This window comes from Nomascus leucogenys, chromosome 3 (genome assembly GCF_006542625.1).
Source record: "Nomascus leucogenys isolate Asia chromosome 3, Asia_NLE_v1, whole genome shotgun sequence".
NCBI lineage: Eukaryota > Metazoa > Chordata > Mammalia > Primates > Hylobatidae > Nomascus > Nomascus leucogenys.
The window spans coordinates 103,178,882-103,202,918 of NC_044383.1; the positions used below are offsets into that span (position 1 = coordinate 103,178,882).

The window sequence follows — 24,037 nt, forward strand, 5'->3', positions numbered from 1 at the left end:
ACTAAAATGCAATGGCCAGGGTATCAGAGTAGAATCAGAAGAGCCTTTGCATCAGACTTAAGAGTTTGACTCATTGAAGTCTTTATAAATTATAGAGGGAACCAGGAGGGGGAATTTCAATGAGGAAGAGTTAGATCAGAAATATAATTAAGATTCAAGGGAGATAAACACTTAAAATAATTATCAAATTTGGGAGATAAAGAGTAACAGGTAAACTTTCCATGAATTATTTCATCAGAGGTGAACTAGAAGCCAGATTTTAAATGAACTGAGAACTAATAGGTCACAAGTCAATAATGACAATTCTTCCTCTAAGCAGTCTATTGTGAGATGGAGGAAGAAAGAGGCTGACAGATAAGGAAAAAGTAAAGATTTGGCACAGTGTTGTTTTGTGTATTTATGTTTTATACAGATGGGAGCAATGTGAACATGGCATCCAAATCCTTATCACCAGCCCTGACCACCATCCCTTGAGCTCACGGTCTTATGTTTATGTGGATATTTGATACATCTTAAAATTCTTCCAGGCATCTCAAATTCAACATTCCATCTTCTACTCTAAGCTGCTTCCTCCTCCTATATTCCATACCACCTTTCAATAAACCAGACTAGAAACCTGTAACTCATCCTTCATCAACCACTTCAAATAAATTACTGCCTTCTATATAGCTTGAATTCATATACATATCCCCCTTTCTATTCCCTGGTACAGATCCTAATCCTCTCTTGACTAGACTCCATCCTCCACCTTGTATCAGAGTGATTATTCTGGGGACTTTGAGCTACTTGTGCCTTCTGTGCCAGACACTTTAATGGCTACCCACTGCCCACAGGACAAAGACCCATGCTCCTTAGCAAGAAACTCCAATGGGTGGCATTCTCTCATGACCTAACCTCTACATACCAAAGAGGGCTCCTCTCCAGTAATACCAAAATGATGACAATTCCCTGAATGCACCTTCTTGTCGCACTTTCTGTTGTTGCTCCCACTTTCCTCCTTTATCTAGAATACCTTTGTGGGCTTTCCCTAATTAGCTAACTCCTACTCATCTTTCAGGGTTTCACCTAAACATCATACTCTTTATTTAAAGTCTTCTCTTAAGCCCTCCCATCCTCTCCCAGTGTGGTTGAGTGCCATTTCTCTATACCACTGTAATGCTCTATATACATTACAATCATAGACTTCCTCACACTGATTGAAGATGTTGATATAGTAATTGCTCAAGTGCTTGTTCAACTACACTGAACAGTGGAAGAAAAGTAAAAATGCTCAAGAGAGGAGGATCCAAAGAGATTTGAGAAGAGGGGGTCGGGAATGGAGTAAGGAGGACACATTATGGGACAACTTTGAATAGAAGTCTTTAACGATGTGCCTAAGAGGAAGCAGGTAAAGATGGAGACCAGTGAAAAAGGTAGGAAATGAAGGGAGTTTCAGGCTGAAAGCTCAATTCTATTTGTTAAATAGGTGATTGAACAGAGTGACTGTTCAACTAAAACTTGGTAAAGATGGTGGCAAGGAAATATATATGACGTATTTGCTGGGAAAGTAAATGCATATCTTAGATGCAAAGACCCTGGTAATATTTTATTCTGAAATGTGGCATCTCCTAAGGCTTATTCATATACTTGAAATTCTTTTTCGAGGCAAAGTTTTAGATACACTTGTGGCATTTTCCCTGCATGTCTGTGCAAATGCTTGTGCCTGAAGATCTTTGCTTTTCTGCCAGGTTGCAGACTTGCCACTAGAGCTGGGATTGGTCATTGTGACATTGCCGTTCATGGAGTCCAGTGAAGCAGGACTCATGGCAATGCTGCTCACACTATGGGAAGAATAACTGTAGATCATCTTGAGAAAGGCAGACTTTGTGTTAATCTCTTGCTTACAAATAATAACATAGCATTTGGGGAAGAATGTGCAGCAGAGGATTCCATAGTTAGATATTAATATGACAATAATCTCCACAGCTGGTACATACTTGCCAAATGTGGTAGCATAGATAGGGATGAATGTGATCCAAGCTATGAAGTAAATGAGCATGCCAAATGTAATGAATTTGGCTTCATTGTAATTCTCAGGTAATTTCCTGCCTTTGAAAGCAAATATGAAGCAAATGAAGGCCAGGATGGCAATGTAGCCCAGCATGGTGCCAAATGCAAGTATGGATCCCTCCTCACACTCCAGGATGATGACTCTGGGCAAGGAGACATTCACCTTTACAGTAGGTGCTGCAAAGATTAGCCAGAGTGTGCAAATGACAACCTGGATGCCCGTGCAAGTGAAGATAATAAGGATCGGTTTATAGAGGCACTTCAGAAATTTCTGCAATTTGGGATCAAAGTTGAAGGCTAGCAAAATTTTCAGGGACTTCATCAAAATGCAGGAGATGCAGAGAGTAAAGCTCACTCCAAACAGTGTCTGCCTGGTTTTACATGTGAAGTCTTGTGGTTCTCCAATGAAAAAGCTCGTGCTGGCAAAATTGAGGAAATGACAGAGAAGGATCACATAGCAGACTCTTAATCCCCCAGATGATTTCACAACAGGTGTGTTCAGGTTTCTTGTAAATATTATGCCAACAACCAGAACAAATATGATTCCCAGTAGGGAGAGGATCAGGAGCAGGATGGCCAAGGAGTCATTCCAGTTGAGATATTCCACTTCCTTTTCAAAGCACATAGTGCTCCTAACAGGGGCCCAGTGAGTTTTGTTGTTGCATAAAAGGCAGTGAGGCATATCTAAAAGACAGAGGAGATGCAGTTACATTGTCAACATTTAAACTAGGTGATAGTCCACAATACTACAAATGAGACTCATCTTCTGTAATAGTTCTGACTAGAGAATATAGATGATTGTTACATTGGTTACTTATTAAAATAAAACATGCTTAAACTCAGAGAAAGTGAGAGAGAAAGGGTAAAAGTGAGGAAAAACGAAAAGAAAGAGAGAAAAGAGAAAGAAAAAAAGCCAGCTGGATTGTGAATGTTTAGGAAATGAATATACTCAGAATAGATGCTAGCTTCTTACGCATTTGCTATTATAGATGATGGTTCCAGCACTCTTAAGAATAAGGTTTTGGAATCAGACGTAGCTTTTCTTATCTCTTCCACTTATAATTCCTGTAAACTTGAACAAACTAAGTGAACTTTCTGAGCCTATTTCAGAATCTCCCATATCTCAAAAAATAATAAAATGAAAAGGCTCTGCCTTATTGGGATGCCGTACTCAATGAGATAATAAATGTAAAATGCTTCACACAGACCATTACACATAGTAGACCCTCAATGTACGGGAGTTGCTATCGTGAATAAGGGTGCAGTTCTTTTAAAAGCAGAGGCAATATGGCTAGGTCACTCTAAAAGCTTGAAGTCTCTTTCTAAAAGTGAGATAATGCAAAATTGTAATCGATGGCAATTGAGGAAGAATTAAAGTTCATTTTTTCTCCAAGTAGTGGGTAAATTGGAGCCTCTCGCACTGTAAGTGATAACTTTGAAAAGTTTTTATGCTGATTCTGGCTGCAGGGCAGAACAAATAGTTGATGTTAGAGTTGTGTCTCTAGAAGTGATATTACATTTGCTCCCCATTCCAGCCACCCAAAGTTGGTGAGTCCCAGCTGCAACCAAAGGGCCTCTGTCAGGGCATTAATCTGATTACACCCCACAGTGCCTGTACAACTCTTTAAAATTTTGTGTTCTCTTCTTTATTAACCTCAAAGTAAGGTTGTATTTCTGTTTATAAACTTCATGACCCTTCCAGCCTCCTCCTCTTTCCAAACTCTATTCCCCTAAAAATATCTGTTCTTTTCTGTTTGCCCGACCACAGTTGCTAGTGTCTGTCATTTCATTCATCCAGTGGATATTTACTGGCCTTATCTAGGTATGAGAGCTGTGTGTTATAGACATAGAGAGGAGCAGCAGATGGTATCCTTTTAGGCTTTCCTAACTCCTAGCTTATCCTCCAAGTTGTCTTTAGTCTTCTACATTTCTCCATTTGTTCTTGGAAGCGACTCACCCTGGTTACCAAAAGAAAACCCAGATACAGCCTTTAAAGAGTACCATACATCTTTATGGAAAATAAATGTTACATACTCCTTGGTGTTTTTATTTCTCTCACTTGGAAGGTAGTTGCTAGTTACCATGTTGCCTGAAAAAACTCCCTCCCTAGTTATCTAATTTTTCAGGCAGTGATATAGTATTTTGATTTATTGATCATTTAAATGCTCAATTCCACTAATATAAACATTATTAAACATACCAAGGAATGGGAAAATTTTAAATGTGAGATAATAAAATGCAGATACACATAAAGTTCTGATACTCTCAGGTTGGAATAAATGGCATTTTTTTGTGACACAATAACAGAACATGAATCTTGGAATATTTTCATTGGTATACTTCTCTCCTTGAAGCCAATAAGCAAAAGGAATAGGCATTTGGGGACTATTCCAGTTCCAGAGTTCTCAGCTTTTCTACAAGATGAATGGGAATGCTCTAATAAACAACGAAATCTGATGCTTTTAAATTAGGCTTAACTCCAGGGAAAGGGCTCATAGTTTCTTTTTAGGGTCCTAAGGCTGCTGACCTCACTTTTGTACTTTAATTTGTGTATTTTGCTTTCATCTTGTGAAATTTTTAAAGATAGGGTTGGCAAACAGTCAGTTACTAGCATCTCATCCCTGTCATTAGTTGGTCCCTTGTCTCACAGAAGAAGTTTCTTTTAGGTTTAACTTTTGCTTCTTGGTAGAAATAATAAGATTGCCAGGATGTGCACACCTGTTTCTTAACTCCAGGTGCCTTTGGGTTTCTATTATGTTTAGTTAATTCAACATTTACTTATTTGTACTTTTTTGTACCTCAGTTACAAGCCGAGCACATCTGTATAGGGATACGTGGACAAAATTGACAGAGAACTTGCATCACTTTAAGAGTTGCATACTTTAGAAAATATGAGCGAAGTGATAACATTTTCCCTTGAAAGTAAAGTAACTTTTACATCTCTATTATTTATTGGCTGTGCACCTGTTGATATAATAGAGCAAATTCCAAGATAAAACGAAATTTCACTGGAATTTAATTTCACAGGAGCATGGGAAGCTTTTTAAAGTTTTTCAAATGAAAAAACAAACCAAAATAAAATTCATGCAAATAAAAAAAAAGCCTAAGAGGAGTGATTCAGGTGTATCACTGTCCATGTGGAGTGACTGTAATTACCCGTCTGATTACTGTAGTGATTTTCAGGACAGTTCTCACATTCGTAGCAACAGATGTGTTGACTTCTTGTAGTTTTCTTCATTTGCTCAGGACTGCATTCCTTGGAGCATTTAGATTGAATTTGCTATATTAAAAGTGAAAAAAAAATCACAAGTGAATTTGTAAAAAGAATTATCCTTGGCTTAACTTAAAGATATATTTACTAAATACTATTTTGGTCTTTTTTCATAGGATTATAGAATCTTTTGCCATCTTGGGAAATGTAAACAGGCTTTTAAGATGGAGAAGCTGCTTTACGAAGAACACAGTTTTTGTCGCGTTAATAACTTCTGTAAGCAAATTATGGAAGTTAGCCCTTTCAGAAAGTCCCTAGTAGAGGGAGAAATGTATAGTACTAGAACTAAAGAAAATAACAATGGTTTGGAAAGTTTCAATCCTATGTTGAATGAAGGGTTCCACTAGATAAGAAAATAGCAAATGGCTAGATTTTTGTACTCTTTAAAAGAAAGTTCTTATCATGCTGTCAATGAGCATGTCCTAACTCTAAAAAATAAAAAAAAGAAACATTTTGAGTTTAAAATAAAATTTAAAATGTAATACTCTAATTTAATATTAGAATATTAGATTAAAAAGATAGCCCTAAATATATACTATTTAAATAATCTTGCGAATTCAAGTTATAATTTGCATGTCACAATTTGAATCACATGCAGCGTTCCACTTTTATGGAACCCTAGCTTGTAATTCTTTGCATTTCAGCTATGTTATCATTCTCCATTCATAGTCCCTTTCTCATGGCATATCTTGTGAGAGAAATCTGCTTTGTCATGTCACTTTTACCCTTGGAGCACAGCAGAATGGTTAAATGAGTCTTTCTCAAGATTCTCTTATCCATTATTTCCTACTCTGGAACACAGTTGAAGTACTAAGCTAACCAGTCTTTCTCTGGAAGATGCAAATGATCTGTCTGAGAGAGAAAAGAAAAGATTCAGTAGGCTGTGGGTCTGCAAGCACTGGTTTTCTTCTTCTCTCCAGTTATTGCTGACCTGGGTTTTCCGCAGGCAGTATATATGCCTTGTGAATTCCCCAGGGCAAACTTTTAAAGTATCTACTCTCCTGGAGCGTGGCTCAGAGGACACAAAAGGATTTAACTACGAGATAAAGCCCGGCATTGTTAGGGTCCCCTCTCTCCCTCTGCATCAAGAGCAAAGACAGTCTAAAATCTTGCACTGATTACTTTAGATTTCAATCGATTTAGGATTATATGATGTTTTGTACTATGAGTCCTGGTGACTTACCAGAAATGTCAATACCCCAACTAGCCTGCAAATTGACAAATCCGGAAATCTGACCTAAATGATTTCAGATATTGTTGGTTTTTAGTGTATCCTTGAAATAATTATTGGTGTCTCTGTCACGAAGGAAGACTTGTCTTTCTGTTTGTAGTGGTCAGCCTCTTCCATTTAGTCACTAAGAGCCTCTCATAATTACCTGTGATTCTGTCACCTTCTCTTCATTAAGTAAATTCCCTACAGAGTCTGGAGATAAGTATTGATAACAACGTTTCTTGCAAAAATAATAACCATCTCTGTATTCAAAAAGAAAATGTATCAGAGCATGTTTTAAAAGTTTCAGTGTGAGTTACAGTGTTTAGCAGACTGCTGGGTTCATAATGTAGTTGTGAGTATAATGGTAAGGAAGATGAAGATGATGACAGCGAAAGTTTGAGAACACAGAAGAATGGCTACGTTTCTGTCTTTCAAGGAAGAAGTATCTTGCTTTGCTAAAACTTTTACAGCCAGGGGAAATCAGATTAAGGAAAATGGTTTACAGCATTACTGTGTTCATTCTTTCATTCACCAAATATTTGTTGAGTGCCTATCTATATGTTAGGCACTGTTCTAATTGTCGAAGCCACAGTGGGGAATGAAACACAGATATTTAGCTCATAGAACTTAAGTTCTAGTTGACAAGACTGACAGAGTCAAAATAAGCAAAATGTACAGAATGACAGAAAGTTATAAGTGCTAAGGAGAAAAATAAGAATAGGACAGTGAATAAGAACTACTAGGTTGATGTTGCAATTTTTAAGTAAGGTGTTCAGGGAAGACCTCACTGAGGTGGTGACATGTTAGAAAAGACAGAAAGGAATAAGAAAATTAACCACATGAACATCAGAGAAAATTATTATAGGCAAAGGAAACAGCAGGGGCAAAGTCCTTGGGCTATGAGAAGGGAAGCATGCATGGAAGACAGAAAAGCCTGTGGGATCACAGGAGGGCTGTAGAGTAAGGGGAGGGTGGGAGATAAGGTCAGGTTGGTACTGGGGGTAGGTTGTGTAGAATTTTTAAAGACACGGCTTTTACTCTCAGAGAAATAGGATGTCATCAAAGGATTCCGAGCAGAGCACTATGTTTTACAGGACCACTTGTGTCTCTGTTTTGAAAACAGACTGAAGGGGGCTGGCGCAGTGGGTTATGCCTGTAATTCCAGCACTTTAGGAGGCCAAGGCAGGTGGATCACGAGGTCAGGAGGTCGAGACTAGCCTGGTCAACATGGTTAAACCTCGTCTCTACTAAAAATACAAAAATTAGCTGGGCATGGTGGCACATGCCTGTAATCCCAGCTATTTGGGAGGCTGAGACCAGCAAAATGCTTGAACCTGGGAGGCGGAAGTTGCAGTGAGCCGAGATCGTGCCACTGCATACTAGCCTGGATGACAGAGCAAGAATCCATCTTGGGGGGAAAAAAAAAAAAAAAGAAACAGACCAAAGGAATAAGAGGGGAAGCAGAAAACCTTCTACAATAATCTGGGTGAGAAGTGATTGCAACAGCAGTGGTCAGGTTCTGGACACATTTTGAAAGTAAAACTCATTGGTTATGGAGTGTGACCGAAAGAGGTGACAAGAATCCCAGCAGGTTTTCTCATGAGCAACTAGGAGAAGGGGGTTGCTATTTATTGAGTAGGTTGGGAAAGAATATCAGCTCTGTTTTGGAGATTTAAGTTGACTGCTACACGTCCAGGTAGAGATGCCAATTAGGCAGTTGTATATTTATTTGGGTTAGAAATCGGAAGATAAAAATCTAGTAGTCATCAGTCTCCCATATAATGATACCATTTAAAGCCCCAAACCTGGATAAGATCACTAAGGAAAGGTGCGGATAAAAAGAGGAGCAGTTCTGAGCCCTGGGCACCTGAATGATTAGAGGTAGTGTGAATGATGAGGAACTAGCAAAGGAGACAGAGAATTAGTGGCCAGATACACAGGAAGAAAATAAAAGAAATGTAGTGTCATGGAAGCAAACAAATAGAATATTTCATTGAGGGGAGAATAATTAGCTGGTAAGTGATATATGATAATATTTAGCTTTATTAACTTTGGTGAGCTAGACAGAAACAATTTCAATGGATTGAAGAGGATTCAAAAGAGTATGAGAGGAGAGAAACTGGGGCCATTAAATGTATTCAACTGTTTCAGGGAGTTTTACTGTAAAGAGAAATAGAGTATACAAAGAAAGACTTGGGGGAACAACAGAGGTTCTTTGTTTGTTTGTTTTAAGATGAGAGAAATAACGACCTATTTATCTCATTAAGTGTATAATGTAGAAGAAAGAATGATTGAGAATAAAGGAGAGAGGGTATAAAATTACCAAGTAATGTCTTTGAATAAGTGAAAGAGGTTGGGACCTAGAGGTGAAGTGGAGGAGCTGACCTTGGCTAGGAGCACAGACAGTCTGTCTATAGTGCCAGATGGAAGGCAGGGGTACTGGCACAGATGTGGTGGCAGGGGCCACTGGAATTCTCTTCTGATGTTTCAGTTTTGTTAGAACAGAAAACAGAGTTAACCGAAATGCGAACAAGAAAGATGTACTGATCTCAGACGAGAGAAGAGAAGGCATAAAATAGCCATCTAGGAAGGTGAGTTCATGAACTAGGGCAATAATCTGATTGCCCTGCAGCATTAAGAGCCCACTGGAGGCTAGAGATCATGAATTTAAAATGAGACTAGTCAACAATCTCCCCTACCCTCCCTTCCCCTCCCTCCCTCTCTCTCTTTTCTTTTCTCTTTTCTTTTTCTTTTCTTTCTTTCTTTCTTTCTTTCTTTCTTTCTTTCTTTCTTTCTTTCTTTCTTTCTCCTTCCTTCCTTCCTTCCTTCTTTCTGTCTCTCTTCCTCCCTTCCTCCCTTCCTCCCTCCCTTCCTCCCTTCCTTCCTTCCTTCCTTCCTTCCTTCCTTCCTTCCTTCCTTCCTTCCTTCCAGAGGCACTACGTTTTACAGGACCACTTGTGTGGTCTTTTCTTTCTTTCTTTCTTTCTTTCTTTCTTTCTTTCTTTCTTTCTTTCCTTTCTTTCTGTCTCTCCCTCCCTCCCTCCCTCGCTCCCTCCCTCCCTCCCTCCTTCTCTCTCTTCTTTCTTTCTTTCTTTCTTTTCTTCTTTCTTTCTTTCTTTCTTTCTTTCTTTCTTTCTTTCTTTCTCTTTCTTTCCTTTCTTTCTTCTTTCTTTCTTTCTTTCTTTCTTTTTCTTTCTTTCTTTCTTTTTCTTTCTTTCTCTTTCTTCTTTCTTTCTTTCTTTCCTTTCTTTCTGTCTCTCCCTCCCTCCCTCGCTCCCTCCTTCCCTCCTTCTCTCTCTCTCTCTTTCTTTCTTTTCTTTTTCTTTCTTTTTCTTTCCTCTTTTGCCAACTTCAGCTACATAGGAGCTATGCTGATTAGGCAGAAACTTGATTAACAGGGATTGTGTTTGGCCAGATGAGTATGATGAAGAGAGGGGGCCAAGGACTTTTGCAGTTGAGGTACCAATTGCTTTGAGTGCTACAAAATGGCCTACAACAAGATTACCTTAAGATTCCTGAACTCATTTTTTGTTTCCTGATCTCGGATGATGAAGACATCATTCTGTAGGTCATATTCTGCCATCTTAGTGACAGTCATGTGTCCATTGATCTCCTTCCAGAGCACAACATCATATCCAGTATTTAAATCCCCATGAGCATCAAAATGAAATGAATTCCATCCATCAGTGAATGTCACATTTTTTAGCACACCAAGTAACTATAAAAAATAAAAACAGAAATAAGTGCTTAAAATAAATGTTGCAAATGTATCTGTTATTCTAATGATAACACTGCCTTATAAAGCATAACACTTAAAAATGAGGGAAAAAAGATTATAAATCACTTGTTGGAGAATTCTTAACTATCTGACAACAATTTGAGAATGAATTTCACTTGGGTTCTAGCCTCATTTCCGCACAACTTTTGCTATATAAATTTGGGAAAGCAAGTTAATTTCTATAGATGGTTGTTTCTAAGTATCTTCATTTATCCTACAGAATTTTAGAATAGATCCACTGGTATAGACACCTGGGATCTAACTCTGGTTCCATCTCTCATCAATGCAATCTTGACAGGTACAATTACTTTCTATCTTATTATCTCCAATGGTTCTTAAGTTTGTTTCAATGATTGAGTATGTAGTAAAGTGATCTCTAAATTATATTTCTAAGCTAATTCACAAAATGATTTATTTTTTAACTTGAGAAGAAAGAAATATAAGGATAAATTACCTGTCTTGCTACCCAATTTGTACAGTGAGAACTTGTACACTATAGAGTTAGGACAAAAAAATATTTTGTTTACAAATGGGGTAGCCATATTGAGATTGTGCTGTAGTGGAAGAGCAATAGGCTGGAAGGTAGGGAAACGGGCTGCTGTTCTGGCTTCACCATTAAGTACGCGAAGTAAATATCCTCTCTGAATGCTTTCATAATGGCCCATTTATTATCTAAATCTACAGTTCTATGTGGCTTTCGTTGGGTATAAAATCTATAGAATAAGGCAGAAATTATTCTATTTGAAGACAATTATTCTATTCCCTTAGAGTTAACTTTTTATGAGTGTTTCAGTTTTTTGTCAATAGAATATAAAAAATAAGTTATATTTTCAAGTAAATAGATTAGTTATGGTAGTAATGTCAATGAGAAATGTTACTTTAGCAGAATCTCTACGTGTGTGTATTTATGTCCCCACAGATTTCTTAGCTCTTTTAATGGATATCAATTAATTAGTGTTACTTTAAAGAAGCAGGATATCAGATCTAACATGGTGGAATTCACTAACAAAATTTTATTCTAGCAATTGCCTGGAAGAAAAAAAAGAGGAGAGAACAAAATTAAAGAATATGCAAGGGCCTACCTCCAATGTTCTCACTTCTATCTGTTGACTGGTTTGTTTCTTCTGTTCTTTCCTTAAGCAGTATATACATGTAAACCCCAGTAACTCAGTTCTTTAGGGACCACATCCTCTTCCACGCAAGTGTTTGAACTATAATTTCTACCTCCTTTTTCCTGTGCTTAATTAGGCTTTATAGGCTAAAGTTCTGACATGTATTTGTTCTGTAAATAATCATGAAATTGTATAATGTAAATAAACTTCCACAATTTTATGCTTGTTCTTACAGGAAACAGGGTGGAAGCAAATACAACAATATTTCCATTACTCATTAAATATAATAAAACATTTGCTTTGAAGTAAGGTAAATCTTAAACATTAACACTCCAGTTATTAAGCTGTTAACTGCTTTTTCACATCATTTAAAAAAATTTTCATGGAGACTCTGAAATTCACTATTAATTGACACTACAAAATTTAGAGAATGGGATTTGCATTTCAATTATTATCTTATTCAGACCTGTGTATGATAATGCCCAGTTTTTAAGCACACATGGCCAGGAATCACACCAATTAAAGTGATATGGTTGATATTGTTTTCCATTGTCCCAACTGTGCTGGTGCTTGCTCTACCTCCATAAGTAAGGTTACTGTGGGAAAAGGTATCTTCATGGCTCAGTTAGAGAAGAGCAGAGGAAACATCCTTGCGTCTGTGTCCTGATGCCCAAACTGTATCTGCTTTTGTGAAGTTTTCCATTGTGAAGCAGAAAACACATTGATCTAAGGCTGGGGCAGCAGCTTCATTGCTAACTGTGTGAATCACCTGAATCACCATGGGACAGGTCTTTACTGTTAAGGTTTCCTCCATTTCTAAACTCTGACAAGTCTTGGTCACTAGAAACACTTCTTACCACTTCTTCAAGATGGAATTTAAGGAAGATGAGTCCTGTCGGCCTACTATATTTTATAAAGATTAGAGGTGGTGTATATCAGTATCTAGAACCATATGTTTTAAAAATTATTATTATCTTACCATGCCAAAATTGCTCTCATGTCTCTCTTGTCTTCTGGACTAATATGCAACTACCTTGCTACACTTACTAATACATGTCTCATAAATTCATCAAATTCAACATCTCCAAAATGGAATGCTAAATATTTCTTACTGCCACCAGACCTCCACTTTTCTCTATGTTTCCAGCTTGACAAATGACACCAGTTGTCTCATACTGGAATCATCTGCAACATTTTTGATGCTCTCTGTCATCATTTACATCCAATCAATCTCCAAATGCTCTTCATCCTACCTCTTAAATATCCATGTATACATCTTTTCATCCTTATTGTCATACCTGTAGGCATTCTTATTTTATGTCTGATTTACCAAATTGGTCTTTCTTCCTTCAGTCTTGTGTCCCTCTAATCAATTCATCTTGGATGGAAAAAGTATCATATCACTCTCCTGCCTGAAAATGTCTTTAATTAGCTGTCCTATCCTCTGTCAAGTTCAAACCTTTGAACATAGTTTACAACATTTCCATTTAAGGGGGTGTCCTTATACTAGCAGTATCAGCATCATCTTGGACATTGTTAATAATGTAGACTTTTCAATCCCACTGTGGAACCACTGAATTAACATGATAATAAGATTCTCAGGAAAGACAACTGCACATCAAAGTTTGAGATGCCCTGATGGACAAGACTCTAATAATATGTCTTTCATGAACTCATTCAGTTAGTCCATTACAGCTCTCATGCAAGACTCCAGTCATATGCTATGATTTCCTGCTTCCTGAAGATGATGTGCTTTCTTTTCTCCCTTTTCTGGGACTTTGCTGGAATATTTCTGTTCTGGCTAACTGCTACCCTTCCTTGCGTTCACATAGAGGTCATGTTTTTTGGAGAATGTTCTCTGAATTGTTAATACTGGATTAGCTGTCTCACTTATGTACTTCTCTGCCATCTTGTGTTTATGTGAAACACTATAATGCACCATCCTGCATTGTAATCAGCTCCTTAATTGTTTGATTGTATACATCAATGGACAGATAATTCCTTTAGGGAAGGAATTCTGTCCTGTTCTCCGTAATATCTTCACCACTCAACACACTGCTTGAAACACTGAGACACCAAACATTTGCTAAATAAATATATGAATAGAAAAACTATTAGACATTCTTTCATCTCTCATACATCACTTACTACATTATATATCATCAGAAGTAAAGGAAAACAAACAAACAAAAAAACCGAAATCACTAGTCTAGTCACAGCAAGGAGGTGGTATCCTCCACACACATTGAGGAACATTAAAAATCTGCTGAAGTAAAACAAGCACGACTGTACTGTCCCTGAGTATGGCTCACAGATATGACCACATATAGGGCCAAAAATAAGTGCTATCCTCAAACACTGGGAAAAATTAACCCCTTTAAAATTATTTGAATCTAAAATCATTTAGAAAGTGCTATTTAAATATTAGTGAATTTTGCTAGGGTACAAAGTAATCCTTAAGAATGTATCATTGACTAGGGACCCTAAATGTTGCTGATCTTTAAAATTTAAGTCTACAGAGATTTCTTTATAAAAGGATAACTCTTTGTATTATTTGTCTTACTGACTCTAGCACTGACTTGATGTGGCGCACTCATGTCATGATCAAAGGAGCAAGGCATCCCCCTGTTCTTCCTTTCTAACCTGTTTCTGTTTGTTTCTAGATTAACAGCTCTGAGGGCAAAAAGAATAACTCCAGGCTCCTAGTGTTTAAATAAAACATTTTAGGAGACTCTGCTTAGATAATTTCTTCTCAAATCTTATCCTCAAAGTGTTTGAGACTTATTCCTAATTTAAAATACTTTCTCTATTTTTTCCCCAGATCTTCAGGGGGTGAATAACTCTTGCTATTTGCATTTCTTTGTCCTTATGAGTTTCTTTATATAACCGCCCCCTGCTCCACTTTATGTCATCTGTCTCCACGACTGTTCTCTATTTCTCCTTCTCAATCTCTTATTTCTAAAATTCTATGTGGTGGTATTATTATTGTAGTCTAATTTTAAAAATTAAAACTGTTTTTCTGCAGTGCACCAGGCCAAAAGCCTTGAAATATATTAGAAAACATTGTACTGAACTTGGAATATAGTGAATAACAATGATCTAAAAAAGATAATTTATGGTTTTTACCACCATTCTTAAAGTTTTATACTACAAAGGGAATGCGTTCATATAGGTGTCTTAAAGTCATCAGACATAACTATATATATATTAAAATAGCATTTGCACTTGAGAAAAGGTCCTAATCTCTAGTTTTACCTCCTTGTTAGATTTTTGGCTTTGTATTTATAAGGTGAAAAGTAGTTTAAAAGTGAGCAGTTTAAAATACCCTCCCACCATTGCATGATCCTCCCAAATGTTAACTGGTCATATCAGACCTCAGAGATGGTAGTTTTGGGTGTTTAAAGTAAAAAAAAAAAAATGACAAAAGTAGAAAAAACTTGTTCTAGATACCCACTTGTATGATCAGAAGAATTGCCTTACTTCTTTTACCTTCTTTTCTCTTACAAATTTAAAATATATATATTTTGTAACATGATTCTGCCTCAGGACATACAAGTTTGTCTTTGAATACATATTATTGAGAAATTTATTTCTAATAAGTAAAACATCATTATTAAAAGAAGCAATTTACTTTTCAATGCCTTGTTCAAGGGCATTTGAAAAAGCACAGTGGAAAATTCTCACTAAATGAAGGCATATTAAATTTTAAGTTTCCCCAAACTAATCAAAGAGAAGAAAGGGAAAAAGTCCTTTTACATGCAATTACTGGTTTTTTTAAACCTGGAATATCATGATTGACCTAACAACATTCCTTTGAAGAAGACTGGAGTCCAAGTCCTTTATGTGTATATATATACACGTGAAGACCATTAGAGTCTTTATGTGTATATGTATTTATTTACTGTACCTCCATCCTAACTGAGAGTCTTAACTATAGATGTTGGGATTATAAACCACCAAAGACAGTGAAAAGCAAGGAAGGAAGGTGGAGTCAGAAGACCCAGACTGCAGTTGTATTTCTGGTACTTCCCAGCTTTAGTTTCCTCATCCACCATATTTAGTAAAAAACAAAAGGATTATTAAACATGTCTGCTCTAACTCTTGTGTTTTTAAAGAGCATTTAAAAGCGATAATTTATATGACTCAAGGAAAATAGCATCATCAAAAGAATTTTCGTGAGAAATAAAAGAATACAACTTTGGTGGGTCAGAGTAGGAAGTGAAGATGAAACACAACTCTATTATCTTCAAGAGTAAGGCACTATGATAGAAATGCAGGTTATTTAAACAGTGAAAGTGTCTATTTATAAAAAGAATAGGATTAAGAGCAATTAATGTAAATCTTTGCAAATTAAAACAAGGGAGGAAATGGGGAAAATGATGGTAGGAGAGTTTTTCTTGGATGTGTGAGTTAGTACCTCCCATGGTTGAAAGGCGTTGGGGTTCTGACAGTCACGAGCTTGACACAGATCCCGAATTGCATAACCAAGGGCAAACACTGCAAGCTGAATACTATGAATGAGTCCTGGCTCAGCATAGTCCCGGAGGAAGTCATTTCTCATGACGAAGTTCCTTTCTATAGCCTTGTTAGCCTTGTAGGCCAAAGTCCTTTGAGAATGATTGAAAATGCATTGACTCAAATCAGTGTACTTGACATATGCGCAGGCAGATAAATGCATGGCATATTCATGTAAGAGTTTGTTACTGTCACTGGGAAGCAAGTGCAGATTTTGAAGAAAGGAATGGAAAGAGGATATATTCCCTCTTCTAAACGCAAACCCTACAACTTTGCCAATCTTTTTAACATTAGGAATGGTAGTAATCTTGGTGGCAGTTGACCAGTTATCACTAGCAATCCACATCTTATTTATATTCATTTCAATGGCTTTTTTGAAGAGATCAAAAACATGGAATTGCCTCAGAAATACCACAATGACATTAACCTGGGCTTCTAAAATGATTTTCTCCAGTGTCTGATTGATTCTGACTTCAATGGTATTATCTGAAAGAAAGGCGGGAAGAACCTCTTTGAAGGCTATGCACACGTTATTTGCTTCAGCCTGAATTATAAAAGTGTTAAGAGCCAATCGTCCATAGTCATCATCTGTGGTTATGATGCCAATCCAGTTCCAACCAGATTTCTGAATCAGGTGAGCCATTGCTTTAATTTGATGGAAGTCACTGGGCACAGTCCGTAAAAATGAAGGAAAGCGAATTTTGTCACTCAGGATTTCTGCAGTTGATTCATAACCCACCTGGAAATAGACAGAATATTTTAGTTATGGTGTTGATAAACTCCAGGTGACTGTTCACAGTAGGTGTTCCTTTCTTTGACTGCTGTAAGTTTTTATGACTTTCTTCAAATTCTCTAGTCTTTTTCATCCTTCTCCTTACTTAGCCCCTGATGACGGTTTAGAATCATGGCTTTCTAATTATTTCATATTTTGTTTAGTATAGGCCCTCTGAGAATTCAGGCTCTATCTCATTTTCCATTTACACCTCTATATTCTTCTATATCTATCTTGTATCTCTGGCCAGGGGCCAAGAGTGGATATTGTTTAAATATTTAGAGGTAAATGCAGGAAAAATGCAGTCCATCATATAAGCAAAATGCAGTTTGGAACATCAGTGCGTGCAAAATCTTATCTAATTCATAATTTGGGTGAATTTATTCTAGGTAAAGTTAATCAGTCAAATAATCATCTTGTCCAGGGGTCAGCAAAATTTTCCTGTAAAGAACGAGATATAAAATATTTTAAGCTTTTTGGTCATGTATAGTCTCTGTCATATCTATTTTTTTGTTACAACCTTTTAGAAATGTAAAAACTATTTTTAGCTTGAAAGCTCAAGAGCATGAGAACCACATTTGGTCCGCGGGCTGTGATTTTCTGACTCCTGATCTAGTCAAATAAGTATCAGCATTTTTGGAAGACCTACTTAATGTACACAAAGTTTTGCCTGATTCATAGCTTGGGTGAATTATTACCTTCTATAGCTGCAATAGTAACATGTCACTTGTTCAGTATTTCTTTTTCTTCTTTTCTTCTTCTTCTTTTTTTTTTTTTTTAACTACTTGCAGCTGCCATATGGTATGGTGGAAAGACAATAGGCTTGGGAACCAGATAAACTGTTAGAATCCCAACTCCAGTAAATTTGGGAACGTTATTTAATGTTTCTTTACTGTAAAGTTATAAGATTCTTGCTAAGATTAAAGGAGAAAATTTAAATAGATACGAGCGCATGGTGAACTTTCAGTAAACCTAAGTTCCCTTCCAAGTACCTGATGTTGCTATGCTCAGCCACATTGTTAAGAGCTGAGCTTTCTTAAAATTAGTGTTACCCATGGAATGTCCCCTTACCTTTTCTGCTGTCTATTACATAAATTGCATTTTTGCATTAGCCAGTTGTTAAAAAAGTCTGCTTTCCTTACGTATCACCTAACTAGTATTATACATAGTCTAGAAATTTTAAGCCAAAGCTTTATCTTTGATGTATTTGATAAATAGTTCTTTTTGTTTAATCATTTTGGATTAAATTTTTTATTACCTACGTCACTAGGCTATAATATAATGGAATGCTAATAGTCTTTATTTGTATATGTATTTATTTACTCTACCTCCAAAATGTTATATATTTTGAATTCTTATACACATTCATTATGTTATATATATATATTTTCTGTCTGCTCACTTCTATCAGATGGTCACTTCTTAATCATCTGAATATAAGGCTTTTTCTTTTCTAACTTTTGGCTTCTCTTCTTCCTTAAGATTGGAAATCAGTGACATAGAGAGTTACAAAGTAGTGCGATTTCAAAATGAAAGCCAAAGAGACTTAATTGGCTCTGAGTAATGTTCAAGAACTTAGTACACAGTGCTCTGACATCTGATTTGTTTTTTTCAGAGAACTTTTTGCTTACTTTCTGGTTATTGGCTTGCATTCCAGGGAGATAAATAGTTCTACAGTCTTTGCTCAAAACCTTCCCCATCATATTCAGAACAACATGCAAACCGTCCCAGGGCTTACAAGATGCTACATGACCCGGGCTTTGCCTGTCTCTACAAAAGCATCTCTTACTATGTTTCCTTTTGCTTCAACTGATCTAGCCAGATTGGCCTTTTTGCTATTCTTTGGGCATTCCAACTTTGCACTTGCTGCTTTCTCAGATACTCTTTCGCCCCTCCCTCATCCTCCCTTCACACTCCTCACTCAAGCTTGAGACTAAATGTCACTTCCTCAAGAAGTCTTCCTTGACCTCTCTATCTCCTTACTCCTCAGTCTCTTCAGTTTCTTCATAGCATGTGACTGACGTTATTTTAGAAACAAGGCAGTTTAGGCCTGAAGATGTTTGTGTCTTATACAAATCAAGCTGAAAACGGTCAGAAACTAGACCAGATAGACTGAGGGATAATTACTCCCTTGGTACTTTTTCACTATACTCTCTGTAATGGTGTGCATCCTTTCTTTAACTAAAGAGAAAGAAAAGTTAAAGTAAAAGTGACTCCCTAACTAGTTTCCTCAGGTTTCCCTGATCCTTTCATAATAACAAATGTGATAAAAAGCAATGTATGGAGGTAGCACAAAACCTACCTGTGGCATGAGCTGTAAATTCAACATCCTGGAGACAGCCATAGTTATTTCTGAGTACCCAGAACCTATGACAGCCTTAACTCTTGGCATGTAGCTGGAATAGTCACACTTAAACTCCACAGTTTCTCTGGAGCAGTTGAATTTAGAAAGAAACCTCAGAGTGGCTGCCATTGCCACTGTGACTTCTGTACAAGTGTCATAGATTTCATACCCCAGTTTGACTCCAGATAATAGTGTTGAATTGTTGATCTTCTCAATGCTGTGTATCATGGCAAGAGTTTGAAGAAAGACTGATATTTCAAAGCTGTTGGGAAACAAGTATTTTTTGAAATCAGAACATAACTCTTCTATGGACATGCTGTATCTCATTTTGCCCACATCTCCTCATAACAATTTCTGGATTACTGAAGCTTATCTCTTAAAGGATCTAAATTTTATTTAAAAACAATTTCTCATGAAAATATTTATGAAGGGTAATATAAGAACCCAGTTTCTTAAAAGGAGTCTATGCTACAGGATTTAACCTTTTCTTGATGAATTTTTTGATCATTTTGAACACTGCAATATGAAGATGTGTTTGATTTTTGTTCCTTTTTGTAGTTAGAGATCAGCATTTTATTGCTGTCAAAATGCTTGCTTTTTAGACTCATAAACCTGTCTTTTAGTTTTCTGATTCTAGTCTGTGTGACTGGAAACCAGATAAATAAGACTCTTCAGAATTACATTTAAACAGCTTTGGTTAAAGCCTAACAGCCTGCTCCTAGATGAAGTGCCTTATTTTAGTTCTGAGGCATAGCTATTTCCACATTCGGAGGACATTTTTTATACATCTTGATTTGTGATTATTCCAGAGCATTGAGTTGTCTGATTACAGATTTACTGTTAAGTTTATTTCATCTACCACTATATACAAGATATTACAAATAGTGCCTAATATATAATAAGGGTTCAATACACATTTTTAAAATGAATAAAGGGGGATATTATTGTTCAGGGTTTGATATTCTAGCTTCTTTTTAGTTCATTAAGTTTTGATAATTAAACTATTTGAATATTACTATTTGTCATTGTGAACCATGTTTAGATGGTTCTATCTCTACAAACGCATCTCTTACTATGTTTCCTTCTGCTTCACTGATATGGCCAGATTACATTTTTTAATATTCTTTGGACATTCCAATTTTGCACTTGTTGCTTCTTGGCCAGATACTCTTCTTCCCTCCCTAAAAGAATAAAGTAAATAATAATAAAAATATATTAATAAGTTAAACTATTTGAAGATTACTATTTGTCATTGTGAACCATGGCTTGCAATGACAAATAGTAATATTCAAATAGCTTAATTTATCGAAACATAATGAACTAAAAAGAAACTATAATATCAAAACCCTGAACAATAATATCCCTCTTTATTAAAATTTTAAATTTAATAAAGAAATTTTAATTTAATTAAAATTTTAATTTTAACATTACAATTTCAATTAAAAAGGAGAAGTAAGCCCAGCTCATCATTGGCACAACCAACATTAGCAAGCACCACTCAGGACTCAGAGGGTCATCCTGTCACTGCCATTGCCATCATGCATGCCACACAAGTGTCCCAAGAGCCCAAGAAATCACCAACCTGCTGATTCCATGGCTTCCACTACCAGTATTTGAGTAAGGCACCTGGAGGCCCAAGAATTGGCCTGGTCTGACCTAACACTGGTGCCAGTGTATACTGCCCTGGGACACAATGATGGGCATACTTAGCCCATTGCTAACACCACTTGGGCTCAGAGACTGGCTTACTTGGCATCCCAGTCACCAGCAAAACTGCATCATAGCCCCCACTAATAACTGTACCCTAGGCCACTGAGGAAATGTCAGATGGCACTTATGCTAGTCATGGCCAAAGAAATCAAAGAAACTACACTACTACTGCAACCAGAATAAAAGCCAAAGGACCCTGCCCAACCAACACTATCCATTCATCCTTAGGAAACGTTCTCCCCATACAAAAACAAATTTTTAAAAATTGGAAGAAGCAACTGAAACATCAGATGTACATATATTAACATAAGAACACAGGAAACATGAAAAAGTCAGAAAAATGACACTTTTAAAGGAAGATATACTATCATACTGGTCTTTAAGAAAAAAAATTTAAATACATTTAAAAAAAAAAACACAATGATTCTCCAGAAACAGATCTCAATCAAAAAGCAATTAACGAAATTCCAGAAAAAGAATCCAAATTACAGATTCTAAAGAAGGATAGTGAGATACAAGATAATTCTGAAAAACAATACAAAGAAATCTGAAAAACAATTCAGGATATGAATGAGAAGTTTACCAAAGACATAGATGTCATAAAAGAATCAAACAGAAATTCTGCAACTGAACAATTCATTGAATGAACAACATAACACATTTGAAAGCTTCAAAAATAGATTAGTTCAAGCAGGCAAAAGAACCTCTGAACCTGAAGACAGTTCAGGTTCAACTTTTGAAATAACCCAGCCATGAAAATATAAAGGAAAAAAAATTAAAAAAAGCTAAACAAAGCCTTCATGTTATATGGAACACCATAAAGTGACCAAATATACAAATTATTGATATCCCAGAAGGTAAAGAGATATTGAAATAGTTAAACTTATATAACAAAATAATAGATAAAAACTTTCCACATCCAGCAAGATGTTTAGATATCCAGATACAGGAGGCCCAGCAATCCCTAAACGGATACAATGCACAAATTCTCCACAGTATATTATAGTCAAAATGTCTAAAGTCAATGACAAAGAAAGAATTCTAAAAACAGTCAGAAAAGAATTTAGTCACCTCTAAAGGAAATCCCATTATACTAACAGAGGATATCTCAGCAGAAACCCTATAGGCCAGAAGAGAATGAGATGATATATTTAAAGTGTTGCGGAAAAAACCCTGCCAGCCAAGGATACTATATCCAGAAAACTTATCCTTCATAAATAGAGGAGAAATAAAGTTGTTCCTAGAGAAACAAAAGCTGAGGGAATTCAGCACTACTAGACTGGCCCTACAAATGCTCAAGGGAGTTCTATACCTGGAAGTAAAATAATGATGCATATCATGGCGAAAACATAAGAAAGTGTAAAACAATGGTAAAAAAGATGAAGGACTCAAATGATACTACTACAGATATTCATCTACCAAACCACAATGACAAAAATGAGAAAAATAAAGGAACATAGAATATATAAAACAAACAGTAAGCAACAGCATGACAGGAACAAAGCCTCATATGTCAATATTAACCTTGAATTTAAAAGGATTAAATTCCCCTCTTAAGAGATATAGACTGGCTGTCAATATCATACTAAATGGGCAAATACTGGAAGCATTCCCTTTGAAAACTGGCACAGGACAAGGATGCCCTCTCTCACCACTCCTATTCAACATAGTGTTGGAAGTTCTGGCCAGGGCAATCAGGCAGGAGAAAGAAATAAAGAGTATTCAATTAGGAAATGAGGAAGCCAAATTGTCCCTGTTGGCAGATGACATGATTGTATGTTTAGAAAACCCCATCATCTCAGCCAAAAATCTCCTTAAGCTGATAAGCAACTTCAGCAAAGTCTCAGGATACAAAATCAGTGTGCAAAAATCACAAGCATTCTTATACACCATTAACAGACAAACAGAAAGCCAAATCATGAGTGAACTCCCATTCACAATTGCTACAAAGAGAATAAAATACCTAGGAATCCAACTTACAAGGGATGTGAAGGAACTCTTCAAAGAGAACTACAAACCACTGCTCAATGAAATAAAAGAGGATACAAACAAATGGAAGAATATTCCATGCTCATGGATAGGAAGCATCAATATCGTGAAAATGGTCATACTGCCCAAGGTAATTTATAGATTCAATGCCATCCCCATCAAGCTACCAATGACTTTCTTCACAGAATTGGAAAAACCTACTTTGAAGTTCATAAGGAACCAAAAAAGAGCCCGCATTGCCAAGACAATCCTAAGCCAAAAGAACAAAGCTGGAGGCATCACGCTACCTGACTTCAAACTATACTACAAGGTTACAGTAACCAAAACAGCATGGTACTGGTACCAAAACAGACATATAGACCAATGGAACAGAACAGAGCCCTCAGAAATAATGCCACACATCTACAACCATCTGATCTTTGACAAATCTGATAAAAATAAGAAACAGGGAAAGGATTCCCTGTTTAATAAATGGTGCTGGGAAAACTGGCTAGCCATATGTAGAAAGCTGAAACTGGATCCCTTCCTTACACCTTATACAAAAATTAATTCAAGATGGATTAAAGACTTACATGTTAGACCTAAAACCATAAAAACCCTAGAAGAAAACCTAGGCAATACCATTCAGGACGTAGGTATGGGCAAGCACTTCATGACTAAAACACCAAAAGCAATGGCAACAAAAGCCAAAATAGACAAATGGGATCTAATTAAACTAACGAGCTTCTGCACAGCACAAGAAACTACCATTAGAGTGAACAGGCAACCTACAGAATGGGAGAAAATTATTGCAATCTACCCACCTGACAAAGGGCTAATATCTAGAATCTACAAAGAACTCAAACAAATTTACAAGAAAAAACAAACAACCCCATCAAAAAGTGGGCAAAGGATATGAACAGACACTTCTCAAAAGAAGACATATATGCAGCCAACAGACACATGAAAAAATGCTCATCATTACTGGTCATCAGAGAAAAGCAAATCAAAACCACAATGAGATACCATCTCACACCAGCTAGAATGGAGATCTTTAAAAAGTCAGGAAACAACAGATGCTAGAGAGGATGTGGATAAATAGGAACTCTTTTATACTGCTGGTGGGAGTGTAAATTGGTTCAACCATTGTGGAAGACAGTGTGGCGATTCCTCAAGGATCTAGAACTAGAATTATCATTTGACCTAGCAATCTTATTACTGGGTATATACCCAAAGGATTATAAATCATGCTACTATAAAGACACAAGCACACGTATGTTTATTGAGGCACTATTCACAATAGCA

General features: G+C 36.6%; 1 protein-coding gene across 3 annotated transcripts in view; it reads right to left on the reverse strand.

Moving 5' to 3' along the window:
* Positions 1–1,561: 1,561 nt before the first annotated feature.
* GPRC6A (G protein-coupled receptor class C group 6 member A) overlaps positions 1,562–24,037 on the reverse strand; it is a 30,778-nt gene continuing 8,302 nt past the window's right edge. The window contains exons 2-6 of one of the 3 annotated variants that reach the window (XM_030803334.1): positions 19,013–19,316; positions 16,366–16,677; positions 10,039–10,251; positions 5,206–5,329; positions 1,562–2,733 (exon numbers count right to left, since the gene is read on the reverse strand). In XM_030803334.1, coding sequence (XP_030659194.1) covers positions 1,619–2,733; positions 5,206–5,329; positions 10,039–10,251; positions 16,366–16,677; positions 19,013–19,316 — 2,068 coding nt within the window. In that variant the 3' untranslated portion in view covers positions 1,562–1,618. Of the gene's footprint in view, positions 2,734–5,205; positions 5,330–10,038; positions 10,252–15,840; positions 16,678–19,012; positions 19,317–24,037 lie in introns of all 3 variants that reach the window. The other 2 variants (XM_030803321.1, XM_030803329.1) reach the window with 2 other exon arrangements.